We start from the raw sequence: 27695 nt of genomic DNA on the forward strand, positions 1-27695 counted from the left end.
TGAATATTTACATTATACATTATAAACGCCCACTTTGATGACAATTGTGTTTTTGGTGCTTCTAACTTGTTCTTGTGACATTTTTCTCCTGATGGTGGACATTTATAAAGAAAATTAAGCTAATTAGAGTATGTCTTTATCGAATAGTTGTGAGCAGACGAAAAAATGCCATTTGAAAAAGATTGTATTTTCTATGTACAAAACAGGTGTGGACTTACCATTAGGCAAAGGTAGGTGAGTCCCCTGAAGGCCTTGTGGCCCCCAAGCTAAAATAATTTCCTCACCCATTATTATCCAAGCGTGTCACAAAAAACCCAAATCACTGTAATGGCAAAATACTGCTTATGTAGAAGTGTTTTGTTCTCCCCCAGCCCTTCGGCAGCAATAAAATATTCCAGCTAAACCAAGCTAAGAAAGACTTTTTAAAGAGATTAAAAAAAACAGTAAGATGAAGCTTTGTAATGTAAAAAAAAATTATATAGCAATACTTTGGCTGAAAGGCCCACATTTGAATAAATGGACACCATTCATAACTATAATTTTATTAGTGAAGAATCAACACATTTTTAAAACTTTGTTGTGGTTTTTTTTCTTCTCCAGAGACCAGCAAGGTGGACTATGTGTTGTTCCAGGCGGCCACAGCCATCATGGAGGCCGTGGTGCGTGAATGGATCCTGCTGGAGAAGAGCAGCATCGAGTCTCTGCGCGCGTTCCTCCTCACCTACGTCTTACAGAGACCCAAGTATGTAAACCTCCAAGACGACCACCTTTACGCAGCATGTGTGCTGGTGATCCTCTGTTGTTTTTAACCCCTCAGTTTGAATCTTTTGTGCTTAATTAATTTTTAGCTGATTCAAATCGTAAGGTTTTACAGACAGAGAGGTAAGAGAGGTAAACATGGACCGGCTCATGGACAAACCTGTCTGCTTTAGGGCAACATGTTAAAAAGTATGTGATCTTCTTGTTGATGGATTTCTGTAAGCCTTCGTTTTAGTGCTGACACCACAGATTATGTTAGATGTTGTTTTCTTCAACAGACAGGCAACACTTGACCTGCATTTTCACTAATTTAAACCTAAAAACTGATCTCAAACTTTCCCTCCTCCTCCTCTTCAGCCTGCAGAAGTACGTCCGTGAGCAGATCCTGCTGGCCGTCGCCGTCATCGTGAAGCGAGGCTCTCTGGACAAAAGCATCAGCTGCAAAGGCATCTTTCATGAAGTGGGGCAGCTGATCAGCAGCGGGAACCCCACAGTGGTGAGACAGAAATTCTTTAATTATGCATGTGGGCTTTCAGTGTCTGTACATTAGAGACGCCATGATGGACTTTCTATTGTTCATTTACACTCCAACAAACTCTCACAATCACCTGCTTAGCGTTTTATTGTTCGTCCACCTGAGCGTCTGCAGATGACCTGTCACAGCGACAGCAGCCAGAGTCATTTAAACCAGTCGACCGGTACCGTCATGGTTCTGGAGTCTAAAGTTAGAAAAAACATGACTTGCATTCTTTAGACTTTATTTATAATCTGGTTGTGAAGGAAGTTTTATTTTGAAAAGCAAATGGATTCTCCCCATCACATCCACCTCATTCTTGACTCATGCGGAGTCTCTGATCAAGTGTCAGAAATCCATGAGCTACTTTCTTGAAGCGGTTTAAAAAAATGTTTAAAGTTTTTTAAAAAAATGTTCATATTTATTAGGTTTTTACTTCAGGAAATTGGTGATCTCATATTTAGTGTTTCAGAAAGAAAAAGTCGTGAGCATTTGACCAACTTTCTTTGAAATTCTACAGCACTATTTAGTGTTCTAGGGGTGAGCACAGGGGTGGCTGTTCAACTGGAATAAATCAAACTGATAATCCTCATGAATATTTTATTTTCCCTGTAATTCTGGCGTCTCCCCATAAATGACAAATACATTGATCTTTTTTTTAGGTGCAGAAATGGGAAGAATTGTTGTTTTTCTGATGTTCATGTGTGTGTTTTTTCTCAGTCAGTCATTTTTCTGATTATTTCAACACCACATGAACGCATCAGTTCTTTAAGTTTGTGTTTTCCTTGAGGGACATCAATCCATCAGTGCAATTGGCACTTAAGTGAAAACAAAAGCCACAGTTTTGAAAGTTACGGTAAAATAAAGTTATGTTTTAAAATATACCTATATATTCATTTTCAATCCAAATGCATCCAAATTCGATGTTATTTCTGTCTTTTATGAGGTAGATCAGAGAAACACTCCACATCTGCTCCTGGTCCGGCACTTGTGTCAAACTATAGAACCCTTTGTGGCCCACGAGTCAAAAAGTTTGCCCACTCCTGGGTTAGGGAGTAGTGAGAGTTTGGACATATACTGCACATGTGTCCTCATGGTTTAACATATTTAGATCATCGCATTTTTTAAATTGAAATTGCAATAAATCCGTCAATAATAAATATGCAAAGTGTTATTGTTTAAAACTTAAATTCAAGTTCTTTCTCCTCTCAAGTAACCTCTTACTCCACTAGGGGGCTCTGTAAGTTTCCAAAACCAGTCATGAAACATGAAAAGACTGCTGAGTGTCCTTTAACTTCTAAAAACGCTGCTCTGATATTTTTGGAGTGAAGAACTCTTTCAAGAAAATACATTTATGATTTGCAGATTCTCCTCCCATAAATCTGTGTAGTTTGAGAAGTTAAAAAACATCCCAAAAAATTATTTTATGTAAAATAAAAGAGGTATGTTATATAGTTTTGTAGTTGTTCCACATAACCTTCATTCTTGAATCTCTAGGTGCTGACTTTAAAATCCATCAACCCACTTAGAAGTGATTAAAGGAAAACCTGGAACAGATGCTGCGTTCAGCTCCATTTAAGAGGCGGGACATGCACTAGAACACTGTTCATTCCTGGGAAACTTACTTGTTTAGGCCATTTGAACAATGGCTGTAGATTTTCCATGTTTTTATTTCTATTTTTTTAGTGAAACCTCCAGCTGCTGATTGGTGCTTGTAAAGTCCCGTTCCCTGCAGCAGATGGAGCCTCAGATCAGAAATCCTCCGGGCTGATCGTTGTGTTCTTATTGCTGTTGTTAACAGAGCAGGAATACATGCCAGAAATCTCACAATGCTTCTTGTACAAATGATTTTTTTTCACCCTGTTGAACTGTTTTTTCCTCGCAATCAAAAAAAACCCAGAAAATAAGTGTTTTTTTAGATAAGGATTTGATTTTTTTGTTTGTTTTCAAGAACTCTTCTCAGTTTTTTACAGTTGTTTGAATTACTTTTGCATCTCCCCCATGCTTTTCTTAGACGCAGCAGCCTTTTCTGTTAGTAATGTCACAGACATGACATTATTTTGTCCTCTCTCGTGAATCTGAGTGTCATTTGTGTACAACACAATCCTCTGCTCTGCAGCAAACTCTGGCCTGCTCCATCCTGACGGCTCTCCTCAGCGAGTTCTCCAGCTCCAGTAAGACCAGCAGCATCGGCCTCAGCATGGAGTTTCACGGCAACTGCAAGCGTCTGTTCCAGGTACGTTCACATTTCGTCCGAATGACTCCATCTTTTACCATCTAACACCCATTCTTATCCCTCATCTTCTTCCCCACAGGAGGACGGCCTGCGCCAGATCTTCATGATGACCATGGAGGTGCTGCAGGAGTTCAACCGCAGAGAAAACCTCAACGCTCAGATGTCCTGCGTATTCCAGCGCTTCTTGTCTCTGGCCAATCAGGTGCTCAGCTGGAACTTCCTGCCTCCTAATCATATCCTTTGTTTCGAGTCACTTTGCTCTTTGAAATGAAGTAGGATGCTATAAATGCTGTTGGTTTTTTAAGTTAAGAATCTGCTTGTCTTCAAATAATGCCCAGAATTTTATCAGGGAGGAGATTAAGGACGGTGCTTTTCATGCACACTTACTTATTTCTTTGAATGTTTTTACTGGAACTTGTACACGAAATGCTGACATTGATCGTTTTTGCTTTGTAGTTCCTCTCTTGTACACACACCCTTGATTTATTTGCAGTGGGTTGCATTGTTGAGTAAACTAAAGCTCATTACGGCTTAAATCCCTGCAGCCTGGCATCTTCTGGGCCCGTCTGGGGGGGGGATCTTGAGTGGAGCTCGGTGCCAGCCAGAGCCCTGTATCATTTTCAAAGAGGTGTCTGTGTGGCCGGCCCAGCATCATTCCAACAGCACACTTGTCAGGCTCCCCTTGGCATGCCGGGCGCGCTCAGTTTGATGTGTGTGTGCGTTCTCCAAGGCGTCCTTTCAAGTCTAAGAGTAGCTGGCGTCAATTTTCAGATAACAGTTTAAAGTCGCAAAAGTGCTGAGTGGATTTGAAAGCAGAGAGCAGTTGTTCTTCCTCTGTGTTTTGGGTTAAGGCAGGTGGCAGTTTATTGTAGTTAATGTACATACATGGTTTCCACTTTGCATAGTTGCATTTTCCTGGATTATTGTAGCTGTAGTCCAAATGTTTTGGGTGTTTTTGAAGTTTGGCCAGCAGGAAGGAGTGGAGTGATGTTTGTGATGATATATTATGATTTTAGGGTTTTGAAATCATTGACTGTAAATAAGAACTGGACTTGGTGAGTGTAGGGTCATTCATAGAAAACAGTTTCCTTTCATCATCAACCCAACAAAGTCAATCAAGTTGCCATTTTTTGTGATATGGAAGCTGCCATGTTGGAGTCAGAAATTGTCTGTGATTGGTCGCAGTCAGTCAGTCAATATTTCCATGGCAACCTCTCTCACCAATCAGAAGTGAGCTTGTTGAAAGTGGGTTCAGGAGAATCTAGAAACGCCTTGAACACTTGTGAGACCACATACTTTTGAGGCATCTGATTGGTAAGTTTGTTACTTGAATAACTTGACCCCCCCAAAACATATGATGAAAATAATTAAGATTATCATGAATATGTTAAAAAAAAGCTTTTATCAGAGCAAGAACGGTTATTCTGGCAAAAAGAATGACTAAATATTAGCTTTTTATTTCTCAGTAGAAGTCTTTGGGATTTTGACTTCTTGAAGCCAGTGAGTACTTCCTGTTTGCGATGCAAATGGGAGAGGAGTCAGTCATTTCAGTCAGTGGAACTGTTTCCATTCAAGTCTAAATTATTTCTAAAACACCAAGGTTTCAGGCAAATGCAAGTTCTTTGACGAGCTTTTAGCCCATGGTGTTCACACTGGACAAGAAGGGAAGGGCTTCTTTTTCATTTTCTACTGTTTATCAGCGCATGTCTGGCAAGCGGTGCAAATCTTGCTCCAGGCTTTTTTCTTTCACAGCTCTATTCCAATAGATCAAAGACTTGGTGCCATAATTCCAACTGGGAACAAACTGCAGTCACTGATTTCTCCTCCTTTATCGGTTTTGAAACAGTTGAGACTTCTGTGAGTTAGAAAGGACGCATTCATACGTCACTACAAAACTTGCAACGTGCATTTAATGGCTGTGTGTTTTGTACATAGAGCCCAGCTGTGCCTGAACACAGAAGCCCAAAACGTGCATTTATGCAGCTTTACATGGACTTCTCATTGGAAGTGCCCACTTGGACATGAATTTCTGTGAGTGGTGAGAATGTAGCTTTAATTTGAGCTGACTTAAGTCTTTTCAGCAAACACCAACAGATCAGATCCAGTAAATTTAAAATTGTTAGTAGTTTTGATTCTTTATGGACTTTGGGTTTTATTGCATCATCTTTTTAATTTGGACAGTGAGCTTAAAAGTGATTCAAATCAAATTATTAAGTATTATAATAATTTGACAGTTGACATCATTGTGAAAGGTGACCAACCAGATAGTTTGTAGACTCAAAGAGATATGGGTGGGTGCGCACACCTGCTGCGTCGGGGCGCTTTCCAGCGGCCATCCCCAATGAAAAGTCCATGTAAACGCATGTAAAATTCTGCTCTACTTTACATGGACCGCCCACCAAAAGCGGCCCCCCAAATGCGCGTCGACGCAGCCGGGGCGCAAGCACCCCACACTCCCAATGAATAAAAGACACATAATCAGATTTATTTATTGTGAGTTCTACAAAAAAATTAAAATCCTTCAAAAATGTTCTCGGTACTGGGGCTTCTATCTCACTCTGGATGACAGCTGCTTCTGTGGTGTCCTTTGTGACGGAGTTTGAAGGCTGTATGCCTGGGGGGGTATCTTTTTTATTATTATCTCCAAGAAAATAAGGAAAATATCACAGATCAGGAGACCCGAGCAGGCTGTCTCTCTCATGGCATATTGAGCGAGCTCCGCTGAACTCCGGGAGGCTGGCTGCAGCTACAGAACCGCCACAAAAACGCACGTATTGGATTAGTATTTCCCCGCTGATTGGGTTACCAAAAATTTAATGTGCCTAAAGCTGAGTTCATGACTGGCAGATGAATCGTGGTGACCTGTCAAACTTCAGGTATCTACATTTTGGCTGTACTGCTCGATTTGTACCTTGCCGCTCAAATCGAGCTGCTTGCAGACCTTGACACTACGCCGGTTGCTCAAATCGCGCCGCGTGACTTTAATTAATCTCAGAGCGTCCCTGTACCATTTATTAAACTTTAAAGCTGAACACATCTGCTACGCGAATTGTGTTCAGTTTGACTGCACCTTAACACTGTATGGTGTTAATGATCTCATTAATATTTCACTGATACATTTTTACAGTATGTGAACTGTATCAGATTAATATGAATGTTTTCAAAACATATTTAGATTATTGATGTATTTCTAAACAAATGTGTCTAAATGTGTAAACCGTGAAAACTTTAAATTAAATTGAATTGAATTGAATTGAGTGGATCGAAATTATTGAAATAATTGGAATCGAATCGATCCAGGCTCTGACAAATCGAATCAAATCCATTCTGGAAATTATTGGCGATACCCCGCCCTACGTAAGGGTATTTTTTAGGGACTACAAATAAAGCTGTAGTCCTTGAGTTTCTTGATGTTGAGTTGTCATAAATGTTGTCTACTGTCTCAGCCCATAAAAATAGCTGATGGCTTCCTGGATCAAGTGGCATTCTCCTTGAAATTCAGCGTGTGTGTCCGAAGTCTTAAAGCGTCTGCGCTCTTGTTGAAAAGGAGAGCAGATTAATGCTCAGGCCTGGGGGGAGGGGCGGGGCTTAGTGTTAGCACTTGCCCGTGCCGGCACGATGTGATGTGGACTCGTATGACTGAGATATGTGGGGGGGTTTCTAACTACAGAGCTGACAGGAGCCTCCTCTCACAGAACGGTCTTCATAATGGATCCAGCAGTGTTCGGTTCTTCTGTCCTCCATGACTCCACCTCAGCTCTTCTGTGCTACACTGAAGACTCCCCAGCTCTCTGGGCGAAGCTCTTCACTCACCACGGGGCTTGACTCTGGCCGGGGTCGTGGTCAGGCCTGCGGGCTGTGGCGGCAGTCAGGTGCCGTAAACGCCACAGCTGTCTCAGTGATCCTGCATTAACCTCTGTTTGTGGCTCCTGTCTTTGGTATGCAGAGTCCTCTTAAATGAGCTGCTTCAAACTGTTTTAGGGAAGAGAATGTTTGTGTCCTCCACAGATCACCTTCAGCGTCAGTCTCGCTGCAGAATATTCCAAAGTTGCAGTTTATGGGAGTAAAATAATAGGAGCAGAAATGACAAATCACAAACGGCTTGGTCAGGCATTTATGACCCTGTAAACAAAGCAAAAGAGGGAAAACTATTCATCATTCCTGAACTCTGTCCAGCGGATCAGGGGGTGTCCAAGGTGTTTGCAATAATGTTTGAGGGCCAACTCATCAGCCGGCGTTCCTTGAACCTCTATATTTTCATAAGACACAAATGAACTTTTTATTAAAAATATTTTTGCAATGGGATCTAGTTTTTAACAGGGAAAAAAAACGATTTAAATACATTTTTGCCCAAATGTTATCTGTAAAAAAACATTTGTCATTAAATCTGGGTTCATATGGAATATAATATAATTCATAAATAAATGTACGCTTTAGCTTATACATTTAAATCTTGTAAACAGGAAATTACAAAATTAATCCTCTTATTTAGAAGTAAAAAACTGTGGTTTTGATCACTGAAACAAATCTGTCCATCTTGTTTGACCTTTAAGGCTCTGAAGGTCAAGTAACCACAGGTTGTCTCCACAGATTTACAACGGCTTTTAATAGAATTTAGCCAATCACAATCGAGAATTTTGTAGTTCTTGTGAAGTTCTGGGGCCACATCTTATTGATTTAATGACAGGAGCCTTGAGGCCGGTGGAAATTTAAACATTTGGCCAAACTTTGGACAAGCCTGAGCTAGGAGGTAGAAAGGCCTGTTTTACTCCCACTAAACAGTTCACTTTAAGCTCTTCTATGGGTCTTAAGTTTTACAAATTCTTTCTTTACAATTCTTGTTTTTCACTTGTGTCTTCTAGATTTAGGCTAATTTTAGCAACAAAAAAGCAGTAACATTTTAACTTTGTGCAAATTCATATTTGGTCAAAACAGATCTTTATTTTTTTTTTATTACACATTGTTTTTCTTTCATAATTTGTTTGTATAAAAAGGCATATCTACATTTCATAACATAAATGTGCTTAATTAAAGCATAAAGTTTAGGGGTTACTCCAAAAGATTTTTTAAAAGTATTGAGTTAAAAAGTGCATTTGTAGTAATAATGGAGCACATTGATCCAGACATCTGTCCTACAGAGAACAAGTCTGTAAATACACATAAAAGACCCCCCACCTGCGCACACACAGCATATCCATACATCTGCATAGATATATGCAACTAATTATTAGAATTCACATAATACAAACAGCTGGAGAAATATACTGCTACGCTACATCTAATCACATCATTAATATGTCTATGTTGTACAGGTTCTTTTTGTCAACCAATACAGAGATAATTTCAGTCAACCCCCAACTTTTGACAAGCTTTGTAAACAGAACGCAGTTCAGAAGATCAGTGATGGAACCTCAACAAACCTGCATGTTAAAGATTGTTTTTATTTCATAGAAACTGTTATAGACCGGTGAAGCCAAAATGCTTTGCATCTTTAAAGGTCTGTGTCACTTGTTGCTACCAACACTGAATCTCTTTACATATTTTAATCAAGAAACATTTTAGAGAGCTTTAAAAAAAAGTCACTTTCCCTCTGAGAATGCTAAATAAAAATGTAAAGTTCCAGCAGGTCCCTGTCATTTTTTTATCTGTTGTAAAAGCATTCTCAATGGTCTTTTAATTATAATTTTGCCATTTTTAGACAAAATGGAAAAAAGACCGTCATTTCCTAGACCATAGATTTTATACTAGTTCTCAAGAACTTCACCTCTGAGTTGTGGACAGGACTGTAGCTGTGGAATAAGCTCCTACTTTCCATCAACCATCTGTTTACATGCTCTCCTCCTAGCTTAAAGCCCCACACAATTCCAAGCTAACATTAGCGGTTTATCAAAAATGGCGACCGATATTGAAGCTATCCAGCCGTACAGTTTTGATCCAGATTCCAGTTCAGATGAGAAAAACAAAGACGTTCATGGGTCTATTATATTGGATTATATATATCGCCCATCAGAAAAAATGCTATAAGAACATGTTAAAAACACTAAAATCATTATTTACATTGCAGTCTTTAAGCATCAACCACATGATATAATACAAACCTTGTGAGGAATTTCAGGTCATGCCTTATCTGGCACATCTGTTGTATTTTGTTGGATTTTTTAAGTCCAGCAGTTGTCCAGACTCGTCTCAGGTTCCTCCTTTTTGCTCTCTGGGGTCAGTCTGTGAGCTTTGTGGCCCTCAGGTTAAGGTTGGGATTAGGGCGGGAGGAGTAAATCAATGCTTGCCTTGGCCCTGACCTGTAATCTACAACCACCACTGTCTAAACAAATGTGGGGGCAACAAACAACCGCATTAAAACACTGATGGAAGACCTGTCAGTCATTTGAGCATCTTTGCATTTGTTTCTTAATAGCTTATACAGTTCACTCCAGCACCCTTTATTAAGTCAGCAGCAGGTGCAGTGAGTCTTAATTTTTCCTTAATCATTCTTCTTTCAAATTAAGAGCCCAGCCTTGGAGGCTATTTTATTATTGGTTGAGTCCAGTGGAGTAAGAATCGGCGACAGCTGCTGTCTTAACAGATGAGGAGCCAAACAGTGGAAGGACGTAAGGAAGGAATGGCTGGGGGGCTGAGGAGGTATTCTTGGACTGTTATTTCACATGGCGGGGCTGCAGGACTCACTTCAGGCAGGATATGTCACTTAAACCCAGCCACGCGCCTTAGCATAGCGCTGCAGTCTTTACACCGCCGCCGGCAGATGCTCCGCCTTCTCCTCGCGTGCAGTGCCCCTGCTACATAGCAGTTAATCCACCTCTTAAAATGTGAATGAACTTAAGTTTTTAACATTGTTTCAAGAGATTAAACACTAATATTGTGTTGACTTAACTTATTTACAACCTTTAACTTTTTTGTTGTTCCTGTTGGGATGCTTATCAAACTTTAATGAAATGGATTAAATAGATTAAACTAAAGGAAATGTAAAACTTTAAAACTCTAATAAAACACAAGATAAAATGTTCATTACGCTATAACAGACTGATCATCAATTTTAAGAGTCAAATTATTTTAATTTGACTAAAATAAGGCCTTAAAAACCATGAAATGATCTTCAATTCTGAGAAAACAACATTTATGTCTGATCCCTATGATTAAAGTCTGCCCTTATGGAAGAAAACAAAAGGTCAGAAAATAAATATTTCTGTTGGTTAGTTAACTAATTACATTGTTTAGTAAAGCTGTTTTAAGCAGCTTTTTATTGTAAATGTTCGTTGCAGCAATGTACTTTCTTTGTGTTTAAGTCAGGGAAAAGTAATTTTGCTGTTTAGTCTTTACATTATTCCCCATGTTTGTTTAACTAGACATTATTTGTGTTATATCAGACCCTCCAGGATTTTGTGGCACATTTTTTAAGATTGTTGTTGCCTAAAAAGGCTGATGTTACGGCAGCTTTTGTGAAAGTTGCGACAAATTTTGCATTGTTTTTCAATATATATATATATTTGAAAAGCACCAAAAATATTAATTATTAAATAAACTTCACATTCTCATATTCCAACTCTTTATTTTGTGATACATGCATTAGGAAAATATTGCACCCCCCTCAGCGCTCAGCGTAAACACAGCCTATGTAATGACGTGCGCCTTGAAGAGAAAAAAAGAATTATGAGGACTAAAGAATTATGATTTTGCCGTTTTTAGCGAAGACCAAAAAAAAAACAGAATTTAATTTTTTTTAATATATAGTTTCTGCAGAGCTGCAGGAGTTCATATTCGCCTCTGAGTTTTGGGTTGGCGTGCAGCAACCCAGCCCCCCCCTTCCTCTCACCCATAACTGAGCTCTCTGACATACATGGATGTACGTGAATGCATCAGAATGGAGCTTGTGATCCGCCCAGCATATTTCCTACGTCACATATAAGCTGATTCACAATTTCAACAAATACTTTGAAAGGCTAATTTAACCTAATTTTTTGTATAATTCTCATCCATCATTAGAAAAATGCCACAAGAACATGTGAAAAACACTATTTAAGTAAGAAACTTTGCGTCTGACCATTGTGTGTCTGTGTTACATCTTAGCAGCGCAGTGAAAACGGACGTTCCACGTTAGTTATTCTTGAGCCTGTTGGAACCATGCAGATAGTAGCAGGTGAGCTCTTTTTAAAATCGCATCAAACCACAACCACATGTTGGCGTCACTCTGTGTACATTACTCATCCCGGCGGCATGTACACACAAAGTGTGTACTTCTGTTTCAGAATGGAAAGTGTAGCTGTGATTACAGTTTCACGTGTCACCTGTTTTTTTTTTATCTGGAGGTGTTTGAGTTTACAGTAGATCAACAGGATTTAGTTTCACACAGTTTTTAATGCTGAGCAAGCTTTTTAAAGACAAAACAACTCACAAATTACATACACGTGTCCAATAAAAGCATTTCATTGGACACATGTTGGTGATTATACATCGGAGGCCTGGCTTTTCCGAGATTCTGCCTTTTGGATAAAACAAAATAGAAGTGTATGCATCTTGAAGTGTGAAATACAAGGCTAGTTTAACAAACATTTGCAGCAATAAATCATAAAATAAACATTAAATACAATCATTTTTCAGAATTATTTAAAGGCAGACATAAGAGCATTATAAAAAAATATATATGAGAAAAATAAAGTTTATTAATATATTTAAATGGCAGAATTACAGTCAATTTTAAGAAACTCATCCACATATTTATTCCTGTCATAAGAATGGATTATTTTGTCACTTTAAGAACATGTTGTCCACTTTGTTGGGAAAAAAAATACATTTCTTTTGAAGCCAGAAATGTTGGCTTTTCTATGCCTCATTTTAATGTTCAAATATAAATATTAAAACTAAACATCACACAAATTCACTCTGTCTGTAGTTATCTTGGATGTTTATTATAACCACTAAGGTTAAAAACAGTGCTCTCCTTTTTATAAAGTTTCTTTTAAGATTTGAAGATCATGTTTAATATAGACTGACTTCTTTATCGTTTGAGATAAACTGAATTTACAGCTAATTCATGCAGATTTTTTTTCCCATTTCACTAAAAGCTCAGTTCTGTTTTTGTGGTGTTTTACTTTAGCTGATGGATGATTTTCAGTGACATGTTGTTGTAATCTATTGGAAGCAGATTGGCCTCCGAGGGAATTTCTTCTCTGGTTTCATGGGTAACGTTGGGAGCTTTTGCATTATGTTCATTATTTTTAGCTGCTTGTGCAACCCTGCTCTTTTTTCAGTGCACTGCAGTTCTTCCACATGAGTTTGGTGCTTTTGAAACATCGACTCTGGTGTTACTGTCCCAACCCTGTCTCCAAAAATACTAGACATTTCTTCCATGCTGTCTTTAAAGGTAAACGTCTTATTGCAAACACTGACGAATCGTTAGATGTTGGGAAAAATCCCAAATGGAAGAGGTTCACTCTTTTCAAATCTTTTATAGGACTCAAAAAAATCAAAATCCAATAACAAAACCAAAACACACATGTACAGGGGTTTGATATTATGGGATGGCCACCGGACTTAAACTTTTGTTTAAGCAAAACTTCACACACATACACCACCAGTAACAACAGAAATGGTGTTGACCTTTGACCCCTGGAGGAGGCTGCCATCTTTTATATATATATATATATATATATATATATATATATATATATATATATAAATGCCTTTAATACCTTCTACAAATTTAAAGCCCTCTCAGGAATTTTGATCTATTGCCTTCTAACTCCTCGCTAGTTGGGGAAACGGTGTTGGTTTTAAATGTTGATTTTGAATGGCGTTAGAGTGGTGAGCCTGGAACAGTGCTGTTTTTCTGTTGCTTGAACAATTTTTACTGGAATATAGTGAAAATGTAATGCATAAATCCTGGGCTCAAGCTGAATGAAACAATATGACACATACAAAGATATTAATTAATAATCAATAAGCACTCAATGTTGTTACTTGTACAAATCTTTACTTGATCTGATCAGAACTAAATTATCAAACTATCCAAAACCATAAAATGAAGTAACTACGTAGGGGCAGGATTATATAAATGTGCTTATTCCCACTCCTTTTCAAGAAATCAGTCAAGCTCTACTTGACTTTAGTTAATAATTGCTATATTTAATTAATCAAATAACTGAGTCTTTGTTTATGTTTTTTTTTCTAATCAATTCATTTCATTGTTTCTATAATAAATGGTAAAAACATTTTTTTTTTTTTACCTGTAAAATCCACAATCGATTCTTGAAATAAACCAGATCAATCATTCAATCAATATTAGGAGTTTGGGTGTGGTTAACAAAATCCTCTGTCAAGGAAATCCAAAAATTCACTTTTGCCAATTCTTCTAAAAATTATGTAGATCTTTTGTCACCCCATGTATATAATCAATAAATAATAAACAAAATGGTTCCTGTGGAGATGAAGCCAACAAAAAACGCCACCTCTAAATTTTTTTAATGAGTTTTTAGTCTTCTAGTTTCTCTTATTCAGATTCTGAATTATACATTTATGCTCATGTAAGAGCTTTTCTAGCATTAGGACCTGAAGTGTTTGTGTGTCAGTGGATGTTTAGGTGTTTTCTACAAAGATGAAAACATTTCTTCTAAAATATTTTTTCCAATGTTCTTCTTTTTAATATGGTTTAAGAAAATAAAATGGCTAAAGCTGTTGTAAAAAACACAAGAGTAAATTCCCTTGATTATAATTCCGCATTGTCTTCAGTGAGATGTTCTCCTCTTCACTCAGACTATTTTGAGACTTGAAAGCCAAGCTTCTCTTGCACCCACAGACACTAACATTTATAAACACACACAGTCCTTTAACAGGTGGCGGTTTCTGTGCCCAAACGTGTGGCATGGCGTGTTGTGGTGGGGCATGTGCATGGGGAGTGACTGTCGGCTGGCGTCTGAGGAATGCGTGACCTTCCCGGCTACCGTCGCCGCTTGGCTTTGATCAGGCATTCCTCAGGAATTTTCCGCCCTCTGCTGTCGCCGAGCCACAGAGCAGTGATATGGCTTTCTGTGGGTGACGTCCTGCATGTGTTAAAATTACTCTTTACATTCAAAGAATGCTCAGTTTCTTTGAATTACAGTAAATTAATTAAATTGGAATTAAATATAGCTTTAGGATAAAAAGTTATTCAAACAAACATTTTTAGAAGACCGCTCTAACTTTTATATAACTGTAGGAATTTAGACTATTTATCGTCTTTAAGATTAAAAAAAAAATAACTTAAACTAAAATGAAACTTTTTCCAGACCATAATAATGTGTTAAGGACCTTAATTAATCTTTAAATTTGCTTTAGGGAAATGTAATTTGTCAGAAATGTCGAGTGTTGAGTGTTTGTTTCCTCAAAATCAGTAAATTCTTTTCAGTTGAAGCAAATTAAGATGAAGAGTTTTGTAGTTAAAAAGGTTTATCTCAACACTGGATTGTGCTCTCTTAGTGCTATGAGAAAATAATCTAAAACATATTAAAGTTGAGTTTGTCATTTACACGTTGCTCTTTAGATTTAAGTGTAAAGATAACATTTTTAAGGCTTTCCTTTGACCCATGTCATTCTACGTTTTTACCAGAATTCATAATTAGTAAAATGTTGTCCCGGAGCTACGTCTGCCTGTTTTTATTTAGCAACAAGTCAAATTTACTGCAACTATTGTAGGGTGTTTCTTTTCTCCTGTCAAATTTGTGAAAAAGCATCAAGTGCTGAAATTTAAAGTAAAACTGGGATGTTTTAAACATTTAAAAGAAAGGCTAAGCATCAGAATGTTTAATTCTTAAATTAAAAAAATAAAATTTACAGTCAAGTGTAGCCTAAAACAATATACATTTGTTAAACGAGGACAAGTAGGAAACAAAACACTTCAAATTCAATTTAAGCTCACCATTTAATCAACTTTCTGGGGTTTTTTTCTCATGAAATACTCACGCTGATAAAAACAATTTTTTATTGTGTTATTTTTTATTTGTGACATTTTGCTGATGGTGGAGAACATTTATATAGAAAATTAAAATTGTATTTCTGAGTATTTTTTAATTGAAATAATTGTTAATTAGAATCAGATAAAAATATTGCTTTGTAGAAAAAATAAGTCCCTGTATGTCTGTTTTTTCTTGTCAAAACTTTATGGCTGGATATCTCCAATATTGCTCGCCATTTTTGTTGGACCACTGTTAGGTTGGGGGCGTGAGGGGCTGTAAGCTAGCAGGAGAGAGTATAAACAGATGGATGATGGGAAGTGGGGGTTGGGTTGCTCTGCGGTCATTAAATATGCTGGGTGGGCCACAAGCTTGCATGGTGCCACCCTCAACTCAGAGGTGAATTTCTAAAGAACTACCGCCGCTCTGCAGAAACTATGTCCTTGAAAACTGGTCAGTTTTGGCTTAAAACATCATAATCATCTAAAAGACCATTAGAAATGTGTTTAAAATGGATCAAAAGATGATTGTAGTGGGTCTATAAAGGGTTTTCAGTGGGCTTAGTAGCTTCCTTGTTCTAGATGTCTTATCAGAAGCATTGCTGATTGGAGTTTGATTATCTAATTAAGAGATAATTGGAAGAATCATTGACTCAACGAGAGAATCGTCTGGTCAAATCCAAATGAGCGGTTCCTGCTCCAGTTCTCCGGTTCCAAAGCGGCAAAACTCACCACATTCGGCGATGAGTACACAGAAAAGCATGTCAGCTGATCTTATTTGAGCATGTGGCTTTCATCATGAGGTAAGGGGTTTTTTGGGGATGAAAAGGGGGCGCTTGATTGTGGCGAAGAAGCGAGAAAATGTGATTGATGTGTGCGGCGCGTTGTGGGTGTGTGACATGCTTTCATCATGGAAAAGGGTGCAGCAGAGAGAGAGGTCCGCTCTGGATGACCTTGTGAAAAAGCTTGTCGTGCATGTGTTTTTGGAAGTTTGGGAGAAAGACGGGAAGTGTTGTGGTTGTGTAATTAGATATTGTGTGTCGGTGGTTTGGGAGATGCTTGCAGTGAATGTGGAGAAAGTTTTTCAATGAGGAGGCTGTTTTCTGGAGAAAAGGCAGAGAAAAGGAGAACGATAAAGAGGAAAGCTGTAAAAACATTTTAATTACTTCAAGGGTTCTAGTAAAAGAGATGAGTTCAGCCTGAAGACGGCGTGTTTCAAATGAGAGCTAGGACGGGGCAGCTTTGGTCTTGAAAAGCGTTTAGGAGGAGAGCCGAAGCGATTGGCTGAGGGGGTGGGAGAGAGACTCTTTCAAGCCAGTGAGGAGTCTGGAAGACTCCTTGTGGAGGAGTGCAGTCTGGATTGGCCGAGGCACACCAGGGTTGCGAGTTTAAGACTTTAGGAAGCAGATGGAAGAAAACTGAGAGCAAAAAGCAGGGAGGGCTCGCAGGAAGAGGGGTGAACAAGAGGACAAGAAGGGAAGAGGGTGTCGGGCGAGTCTGAGGGTAAAGACTGGAAAAAGCTGAGGGAGGAGTGGAGACGTTTACTTGAAGGGTGAGAAAAAAAAGGCTATATATTCTGTTTGGGTTGAAGCTAGAGCAGCTGACGGAGGAGAAAGTAGTTAAGACCACACAAAGCAACCAAAAAGAAGAAGAAGCGTGGATTAGAGTTAATGAGAGGAAGAATTAGGCCTCTTCAATTGTCTGTCAGCCACAAGATTCCCACACAGTAGAATACACTGTGAGAAGGAGCTCAGTGACAGGAGCCGGTGACTGTGCTACTCCTCCTCTTCCTCCTCCTCTTCATTGTGCTGTTGTTGGCCTTAACTGGTGGCGAATCACTGGGGCGCCACTACATCGCCATGTTCGAGGCCACGCAGAACGTCACGCTCAAGCCTACGGAGTCCTGGAGGGAAGCGCTGCTGGACACCCGCATCATGGACCTCTTCTTCACTGTGAGTGTCCCGCTACTCTTTTATTTTTGTTTGATGTCATTTATCATTGAATGTGTTTTAAATAATTGGGGACAGTTGGCACTGAGCTGCAGAGGGAAAAAAAACATACATATTTATCTGATTCTGAAGGAAGTTTCATTTTGGAAAACTACTCGATTCTCTCCTCAACATCCGACTCATTCTTGACGCATGCCAGTCACGTGTCAGAAATACATCCATATCTTTTTTTTAAAGCAGCTGCGCCGACCCTAACCTATCAAATTAACAGTAAATAAATGTATTCGGAAAGTTTCAATTTGCAAAAGGAAGTCGGGGAGAAAACAGAAGAAGAGTCTTCGACTTCAAAGAAAGAAGAAATTTGCATTTAACAAACTAAAAAGCAGAAGTCTTTACTCCAAATATGGATTTAGTGCAACTAGGATTAAACGATATTAGAAAAACGTGCGATGTGCGATATGACAATATGACTTGCGATACATGACCCCGAAGCAAAATAACTTCCATTTCACTGCATCAGTTTTGTTTGAATCAATTCAACTAAACTTAATTTATACCCCAAATGACCAAGACGAATATTAAATATAAAAGAAGTCCATCCGATTGGTCAGATGGTCAGAAGATTGTTTTTGCATTTGTAAACATTTATCACAATTGAAGCTGTCTTTCTGTATACGTATATTGCACAGGCTGATATTGCAATGACGATAAATTTTGCGATGTTGCGTCAGACAATAATAATCTATAATATTCAATCACCACCTGTCTAATGCTATGGGGATGTTGCTAATAAAATTGTTCAAACGATGAATACATGTCTGTTATATTTTGAAAATACCAGTTATAGTTACCGTTTTCTTTATTTATTCGTCGCACTTTAGGAAGTTGGTGTTGAATTTGTTTTAGTTTCCACTTTTACAGTTAAGGGTTATTGGAAGGTCTATATCACATTTTATTGGTTCTTACACAAAATTTAGCCCACAATTAAATTTCAAACCAGCTGCAGGTGTTTTACAGAAGATGAAGATTAACTTATTCCTCAAAAGTTGAGGGAAAATGTCGCGGCCAAAAAAAAAAAAAAAAATCCGACAGAAACGGACCATTCCCTAAAACTTTTGTCTGACATTAAAGTGGTTCGTTTACTGACAAAAGGTTCGGCACTACTGATTTAAATAACAAAATAAAATTAGCAAAAAGTTAATTAATTTTTACACTGTTGTTTGTGTGTCTTCAGGTTTATAAAATTCATTTTTTGTGTTCCTCACTATGGAGTGAAGCTGTTGTAATGAGGCTCCTGTGGGGGTTGAATGAGTTCTTCTTCTATATATAATAGGTTTTAAATGAGCAGAAGGAAGGAACAAACTGCTCAACTTGTCCTCCAGCTGCATCTGCTCGTCTCCCAAACTCCATCCACATGCTGCTCCTCTGGGAATTCTTACAAAACTTCAAACTTTTTCCTCATTTCTACACTACAGAATGAGGTGTGCCGTCTCCGCACCAAAGGGTCGGTGGGTTTTGTTAAGCAGCATAACCCCTCCAAACACACGCTTTTGTGGAAACACAGCTAGTGATCTACTCGGGGGTCTGCAACCTGAAGCTCTGGAGCAATGTGACGCTCTTTGATCAACCTTTGTGGCTCTCTGGTTGAAAAATAGTTAAATGTTTTTAATTTAAAAAACAAAGGTATTCTCGGACTTTATGGCACATCAAGCAAAAACAAAACCAGTCAAACTTTATTCAACTCATTCACAAACAGTTGAAGCACACATATCCATAACATTACCCACAATGCTCCAAAATATACTAAATTCAAAAGTCGTACTCAGTTCCTTCTTTAATCTTACAGAACAGACATTCTCAGCTTCCATTTGCAGTTATACATTTAGGAGATTTTCTTCTGTTGCAGAGAGTTGCTTCATACACAGAACAACCCCTGTGAAGTTTGATTGGCCCAAATCGATGCCTTCATTCGCATGTTTTATTCAAAAGATCTGTTGTGGTGGCTGGCACTACATAAAAATGCTTGTTGCGTTCAAGTTGCTTGTTTTTCTTTGTGGAATCTGCAGGACATGCTTGAAGCCGGTTTCAGCTTTCAGGCCTCTGGTTTCCTTCACGGCGGCATTTAGAGAAGCTCAAATGTTTGTTTTTGTGAGGCTGCTGCGATACGGACAGCTGCTGCTGCGAGTGTGTTTGTGTGCGGCAGCAGCGTCTTCCTTGTTGTGATGTTTGCATTTTTGCACTTGAACATGTCAGCCTGTGAAGGAGTGCGTCAGCTCGGGTGTTGTAGGTACATGTGTGAGTTCCATGTGGTCCTTTGCTGTCTCAGCTGCTGCGTCTCCTCGCCTGGAAGGACCGACAGACCGGCCAGACTAATAGCATTGTTGAGGGGGGAGCCTGAAGGCACGTGTCATTAGGGTCACAGTCCACAGCCGGCCTGTGGCAGGATTAAAGCTCGGCGCTGGGATTAGGGGCCCCTGTTAACAACCACAAAACCCAACAATATCACAGGCGCGTCGGCTCGTGGAGAGGTTCTGGAGAGTCACCGTCCCTCAGTGGGTAGATGTCTGTCAGCCTCCCATTAAATGTCTCTGGGGCTCCATCACCTCTGTGGACCGTCAGTCACCGGGTGTTTGGGTTTGTGCTTCATTCTTCAGTGGGGACTACAGGGTCACCAGAACCTACAAAAGGTCACATTTTAACACTTGTTTTTGTCCAGATGAGGAAGCTAAAGTTTGTTTCAAATAAAAACACTTAAATAGTTGAATTCCACTTCCCTATATTTTCTTCTTTTCTCTTCTGTTTCATCCTGGTCCAAAATGATCACATTTACCAAATAGGTTTTTCTATGGTATTGCTGTTGTGATAAACTGTGGAACGTAGCTTTGTCAACATATGTATTATGTCATAAATAAGAAGTTTGTGGTCAATATTTATGATTGCTTAGAAAAATGCTCTTACTGTTTTTTTTTTTAATGTAACTTGGAGCACTATGGACCTGATGGTTTTGTTTTGTTTTATTTTTTGTTTTTCTTAATTGGTCAAGATTGAAAAAAATCTCCCTTTAAGTTATAAAGGTAAGGGAAAAAAATCTGAAATCGCGGTGAGACATCAACACCACCTTATTTTAAGCCAGGAAAAACCCTGAGTTAGGGTGAACGTTATTTACAAGCTAGTATGCAAGCTAGTATCGGCATGCGTTGCAAATGCTAACACACACAGAAAATGAATGTTCCGTCTGAAGAGCTGACGCACTCGAGCCACGAGGGCGCAGATGAACATTCAAGAGGCGACGACATTGTTGAACGGACGGGCCAGAAAAGTGGATGTTTTTTCGGTTATTTAAAGTCTAATAAAAGACAAAGTAACATCCACTGCAAATTGTGCAGAAGATACGTTCCAACTAAATCTTGAAATACCACCAACCTTTTTTTCCACTTAAAGCAGCACCGTACCCTAGAGCATGCTCAATGTCAGACTCAATGTCGACCAGCACCCCATCTGAGAGGGTATTTAGTCCAGGGGGTAATATTGTAACCTGTCAAAGGACAGCTTTAAAACCTGAAACAGTTGATACACTCGTCTTCCTTGACCTGCAATCTGTAGGTCTTTGTTCGTGAAGCATAGTCACACTGAACATCTCCCTATTCGTTACCTCACAGAATAGGAGGACATTTAAGTTGATCTGTTGGTCTTTCTTGAGTCTTTGAAAGCTATTTGAAGTATTTAAATAAGAAAATGTTTGTTTTTAAGCTTTAATTTCATTTCTTGATGAGCATTTTAAATAAACTGAGGAGTCTCTTGGAGTTTTTTAGTTTATTGCACTATTTTTATATTGACATAATTGTGTTGATTTTTTTTGTTTTATTTTCCTGTTAAACTTGAAAGTTCAAACATTTTAATTTGTTTGTAGTCTCTTAAAGCTGATTACTTTGACAAATATAGTTATTAGATTTATATCGTTTTTATTATCGTTATTGCACATTATGAAAAATACTATATTGTGATATGAAAACTCCCATATCACCCAGCCCTAGTTACAATTAATCACACAAAAAATTAACTGCATTACAGCACTGATACAAATTATAGTCTAAAACATAAAATATAATTTAAACTAATCCCACAATGTAGAATCTGCTTTCAATGCATGAATTATGTTTCTGGATTTGTACTTGGTTGTTCAGAGTAAACCCACTCAGACGCAGAGAGAGCATGGAAGCTCCACACAGCTGGGATTGGAACCAGAACCTCTGGAATGTAAAGCAAAGCAAACCTCACTGACTGAAAAGGAAGATGACTGTATTTAATACTTTTTTAGAACAGCAACTTAAGCGCAGCATTCTTTGTTTTTTAATTTATTTTATATATTAAAAAAAAACATTTTGTTTTACGATTACAGAGAATCTAAACTGTATTTTCTATCATGTTGTTTACAGAAATGGTCTTTTATGTTCATTCAGAGAAAATGATACTCACTGTGAGGTTCTATTCTCTGGACAGACTCCTGGAACTATTCCTCTCAGAGGTGGGGCAGTTGTTGGAAGTGTTTATTGGGTTAACACAATCGGTGTGTGCAGTGAGTGCAGGCCCGATGAGGCTGCAGCAAAGGCCTGCAGGCAGGCGGTAACCGAATCTGAGAGCGACTCGGCCTGGAAAACACAATGTGTTTGAGGCACAGAGATGATACAGAAATTATAGGACAGAGAGAAACCGAGCACACAATGAACTGTCAGACCTGGAACACGTCAGGCTTCGTCTTCTACTACTGTCATTGTCTTTGCATCCTTTTCTCCCTTTCTTTATTTACTTTTAGTCTTCATTTAGTCTCTCTGTCACCTCTATTCTTTAGTCTCCCTTTTGTTGACTGGTTCTGTCCTTTTCTTACCGTCCTCTGTGTTCTTATTTTGTTTTTATGTAGGAAGTTGGCTCTGTTGCTGTATGTTTTTCTGTTTACATCAGTTTCCACACGACTTATTTTACCAATATATATTTATTGCTCTGTGCCAACAGTCAGAGGTGAATATCTAACGAACTACTCTAGAAGCGGTCTTGGAAAACTTTTTTTTTCAGCTAAAAACTGTGTAATCATAATTAAGACTACTGGGAACTCTTTTAAAGTAGATCAAAAGATGAACAAAGTGGGAATAAAGAAGGAAAATATTTCTATCATTGTTTTATTTGAACACTATCCTAATGAAGCCATCTTATTGTAAAATTAAAAAAAGGCGACATAATGCCATGAATTGATAGTAACTGTATCACCAACGCTCTAAATCTAAACACAGTTTGGTGTGAGAGAGTCCTCCTCTATTACACTGGTGACTATTAGCGTAAAATGACTTATTTATTACTGGATTTAGTGAGATTTTAAAGCCTTTTTAGTGTGTAACAATACAGTTTTATGATAAGAAAAACTATAGTACATGTTTTATAACAATTTTTATTAAATATAATAATAAAGCAACACAAATTACAAGCACAAGCATACAAAAAAAATCCTAGGACTTTAAAACCGATATATTTAATGTTTGGTTAAAAATAAAAAAAGTGTCGATTTGAATTGGAGGATTTTTTGTGCTATTTCCAGCCTGAACTGGCCTTGGCGAACTTTCTGTCACTCTCTCTGGTTGTTCTCACGCATACTTTCCTTTCACATATAATCTTTTCACCATTGTGGGATTTAAAATGGCATGAAAAAGTTGTTTAGGTGTATAGGAGCAAAAGCAGATTTGAATGCACTGTAGTATTGATAAAAGGTTTGTAGTAGTAGGTTAGAAGCAGAACATTTTGCTGCACCAAAATATTTAGTTGCTGTCCTGAGGGGAGGAGCTAAAATATGCATTAGTGTGTACTTTATATTCTTTTTCTTTCTAGATCATTAGCCAGTAAAGTCCTGTTCATATTCAGGTGGACAGCAGTAGTAAGTAGGGAAAAGGTTGTGGGCTCACTAAAGCAGACCGCTGCCGTGGGATGAGCCTGTGTCTTTATTTTGAGAGGAACTCATATAAGCCTCTATCAAAAGTAAATTACGTTATTCTCTCATTTCAATTTTATGCCTTTATTGTTATCATAAATAAAGATTAAAAGTAACATAACTATAAGGAATAATGTTTTTTCAGTGCAGAAGGTTGCAGAGCACGGCCTGATGCAGACGTATTTCCTGGCTTTATGCTAGTAAGCACTCACTTTTTTACACAGTACGCTAACAAGGCTCTGCTTTTGGAGACCTGACGATAATAAATCAGCTTGTTAAAGGCTGATCATTTGCTACTCAATTTTATTGCACAATAAACAAATTGCATTTTGTTGATAATCTATTTTCCCCATCATTTGACAATATTTGTCTTACTGAATGAAGTGGTAAATAATAGCTTTAAAGATGAAGTATGTTTAATAATAGCTCCACTCTCCGAATGTTCTTGTTTGGATTAACTTAGTGTAACACCAAAGCAATGAGCGCTGCAATCATGATCCAGTATAAAAAAGGAAGGTTAAAAAAAACACTTAACAGATTAAATAAATCTGCACTTGAACATTTCTATATTTGTCTTTTTTTTTCCAAAATAGTCTTCGTTCACACAAGAAAAACAACTTTTATGTGTGTTTCAAATGTAAAAATGTTTAATCTTAAGAAAAGTTTTGGCTTAGTTTGAATTAAATCAATGATTACACAAAAAATAAAATTTCAATATCAAATAAAATAGCTGTTCTAATGTAAATGTAAAAAATAAAACAACATTTAGATCCAGGATATGCATTATTTACTGCTAAAAGAGCCAGCCTATTCTAAAAGCGTTCCCAGTGGTTTTTTAGTTATGATTATGCTGTTTTTAGACAAAATCAAAAAAATTGTCATTTTCTAGGAACATTAGCCATGCAACAAAAATGGCGAGAAATATCCAAGGTATCCAGTTCTGATCCAGATTTCAGCTCAGACGAGAAAAGCAAAGATGTTTATGAATCTATTTGTATGCAAATGTAGCATCAGCGTCACAATCTTTTTCAAACATAATTTTTTCTTAAATCTGCTCCTGATGATTGACAACGATTTGAATAAAGAAATACTCATAAAAGCTGAAATTCCTTTACATATGTCCTCCATCATCAGAAAAAAACACAAAAACATGTTAAAAACACTATTTCCATCGGAATGGGTCTTTAATAAGACACTTCAGAGTGACAGAAATGTTAAAATTGTTGTACATTGTGGTTTTAGTGTCCGTGCCGTCCACCTCACAGTGATGGTTGTGTATCTATACTCAGACTGGAGGCAGTCAGCATTACTGGCATTGCACGGCTCGTTGGCTCAAACAGCTGCTTTTCCAGAGCTCACGCTCTCCAGTCTGCCGGTCTGCTCCTCCACCCCTCCTTCTCGCTTCCTCTCTCATCTCCTCCCCCGTCCTCTGTCTGAGCTCCTCCAGAAGATGACTTCACGCTTTGGAAGGGAGCAGCAGCTTTCAGGACTACGGTGTAGTGGCTACGCTATGTTAGCATCCGTGAGATCTCGTCCCTGCAGTAATGTGGCGCCTGACCAACAGGGCAGCAGGAGCGCGCAGCTGTAGAGCAGAAACAAGAGGAGGAGGAGGTGAGGAGGAATCTGGAAGGGGAGGAAGATCTAAAAGAAACACAAGAAGGTTGAAAGTTTGGGGCCACGCTTAGGTTTCTTTGTGAGGAAGCACTTTTTCTGGATTTAGTGTGATGACGAGAGAGGAGAAGAAGGAGAGATCTTCAGCTTTATGAGCTCCAGCTGTCTGCGCCGTGGAGTCTGCAGAAACACGTGCAGCTGGGATGACTTGTTGCTGCTACCTTGCTGCAAGCGTGCAACAGTCGAAAGCGGCGATGCCTCTTCTCCTGGCGGAGTGTGACGGCTCTGCACGGATCTCAGACCTGAGCTACCCGGAGCCCCGATGAACCCAGCAGCTTTTTCTCCTCAGGAGTTGGGCTCTTCACCTACAGGATTAGTTGAGGTTGTGTGAGAGCTTGGACGAGCAGCAAGGGATTTTTAACTTTTTTTATTACAGACTCAACCCAAATCTGAATCGCTTGACCACATTTCAGTTTGAGTTTTCTGCTCTGTCAAAGCAGTGAGTATTGTAATACATTTAGACTTACTTCACTCTGCAAAAATTGAATGTTAGAACTGTAAAAGACTCTTGTTTCAAGAAAATAAATATTTTTTGTCTTACAAGAAAATTTATCAACACCGAAATAATTTTGAGAAAATTGAATTTTTTACAGACGTAACCCAAATCTGAATCGCTTGACCACACTTCAGTTTGAGTTTTCTGCTCTGTCAAAGCAGTGAGTACTATTCCCTCTTGTGAAGTATTTTTATTTAGTGACTCGTTAATAGATTTAAACTTACTTCACACTGACAAAATTGAATATCAGGACATTAAAAAGAGCCTTGTTTCAACAAAAGAAAAGTTTATTAACAGCAAAATAATCCTGAGAATTTGTTTTTTTTCTTCATATAAAAGTTCTTGGTGTTTTTCTTACTCCATTGGCAGATTTTTGTTTGTTTTTTGGCTTATTTAAAGAAAATGTGTCCACATTTTTTTATTCTTTTCTTTGGGGCATATTTTACAGTGCAGGAAGTTTAAGAGTTTCTAAAACTGAAAGGAAAGAAATCCCCCCAAAAATAAAATTAAATAAAGAATAAACCTACAAAAGTATTTTATTCAAACATGTTTCCCAACACGCTTAAGTGTTTTTTTCCCCACTTTTAGCCAATGAGAACGGAGCAAAAGACTGGGCTTACTGGAGGTTGTTCACTCTGTACTACTTTGCATAAATGCTATCAGTACAGCTTGCAACATCAGCAAGAAAGCTCATCAAGTCATAATTTTAAAGTGCCCGTTTATCTCAAACAAAGGTTTTATTGATTAATTCATCAGTTTTTTCCACCACAATCAGGGCAAAAGTGTGAACAGATCAATGAGTGATTGCTCGATTTCTCGCATTAAGTTGTAAAAAGCTATTTGGCTCGGCACCGGGGTGGCGTCGCAGGTCGGTCTTTTATTTTGGTAACTGTGGTACAGTAAATAATCTACATTTTTAAGGTTGTTTTTTTTATTTAATATTTAGCTAATTAATAGAAGAATTTTCACCAAACGAATTTAGCCTCAAAAGATGGAACTAAAATCTGAGAGAATTGTCTTTGCGTTTGTGTTTTTCCTCTGATTTAACATCTTTAGTGTTTTAGCCTATTTTTCCATTCAGCTGTAATTTTGATGCATTTATATTTTCTGTTGAGTTGCTTTGATTACCTTGACTTTTCCCTCTGTAGATGCTCAAACCATCAAACCCTCTGAATCAATAACTATCTTTGTTGTCGTTATTTAGTCTTTTTGATAATTTCTCGTTTATCTGGTCAGTCTGGGAACAGCCATGTTGTTTTTTCACTCCAGTAAAATGTCTGATAAAGGTAATCCAAATTACAAATGAGGGAAATAACTTGATGTGTCTGGAGTAAATATGAGAAAGCTCCTACTGACCTTTTAGACACTTTTTATCTTTTCTGTGATGCAGCAATTAATGGAGTGAGTGAAAAAGGCTTTTGTTTTCTAATGAAAAATGTTTCGTTTTTAAATGCTTTTTGAATTTTACAAGGGAAAGATTGATTTTATGCCTATTTAACTCCAATATACAAAATTATTCCATTTGTGTTTCTATCTGAGTAAGCCAAAAATCTCATCAGCTTGTAATAAACATCTATTTGATGAAGGCTGCAGAGACTCTAATCACATTTGGAAACCTGCAGAAGAGCAATTCAATCTTTGCTTTAATAGTACTGTTAACATTTTAAAAAACTGATTGGTCTCCTTTGCAGGTGCACAGGAAGATCCGGGAAGACTCGGACATGGCTCAGGATTCTCTCCAATGCCTGGCCCAGCTGGCCTCCATGCACGGGCCCATCTTCCCAGATGAGAGCGCCCAGATCTCCTACCTGGCCCACATGGTGGAGGGCTTCCTCAGCATGATCAACGGGTAAGCTGGAGAAGAACTTTGGCTCATTCAAGAGTTTCAAAACTCAGAATTTTTCTTTTTTTTCTCATGGGTTTTAAGTTCAAACATGCTTACAAAGAATATGTTCTTTAGATTTTCATTTGGGCTAAAATAATAAATGAATTCTTGCAACGCTGAGATTCTAGGATTCTAGAAATGATTGGTTTTTAAACATCCACACAGAGGTTTGTGGGGAAGTTTCTCCCGCTGGGTTTGTTGACAGTTTGTGGTTGGGCTGTGTGATCAATGTTTTAACTCTCTTTTTCCTGAATGGTTGCTTAAATAGCTTGTCTA

The 27695-nt window shown here is 38.2% G+C and overlaps 1 protein-coding gene across 1 annotated transcript in view; it reads left to right on the top strand.

Annotated features, from left to right (window-relative positions):
- xpo4 (exportin 4) overlaps nt 1-27695 on the top strand; it is a 58371-nt gene that overhangs the window by 7255 nt on the left and 23421 nt on the right. Inside the window, exons 3-8 of the mRNA XM_024286773.1 lie at nt 601-742; nt 1117-1255; nt 3393-3509; nt 3589-3742; nt 17284-17396; nt 27226-27383. Coding sequence (XP_024142541.1) covers nt 601-742; nt 1117-1255; nt 3393-3509; nt 3589-3742; nt 17284-17396; nt 27226-27383 — 823 coding nt within the window. The remainder of the gene's footprint in view (nt 1-600; nt 743-1116; nt 1256-3392; nt 3510-3588; nt 3743-17283; nt 17397-27225; nt 27384-27695) is intronic.

Source organism: Oryzias melastigma, linkage group LG21 (assembly GCF_002922805.2).
Source record: "Oryzias melastigma strain HK-1 linkage group LG21, ASM292280v2, whole genome shotgun sequence".
Taxonomy (NCBI): domain Eukaryota; kingdom Metazoa; phylum Chordata; class Actinopteri; order Beloniformes; family Adrianichthyidae; genus Oryzias; species Oryzias melastigma.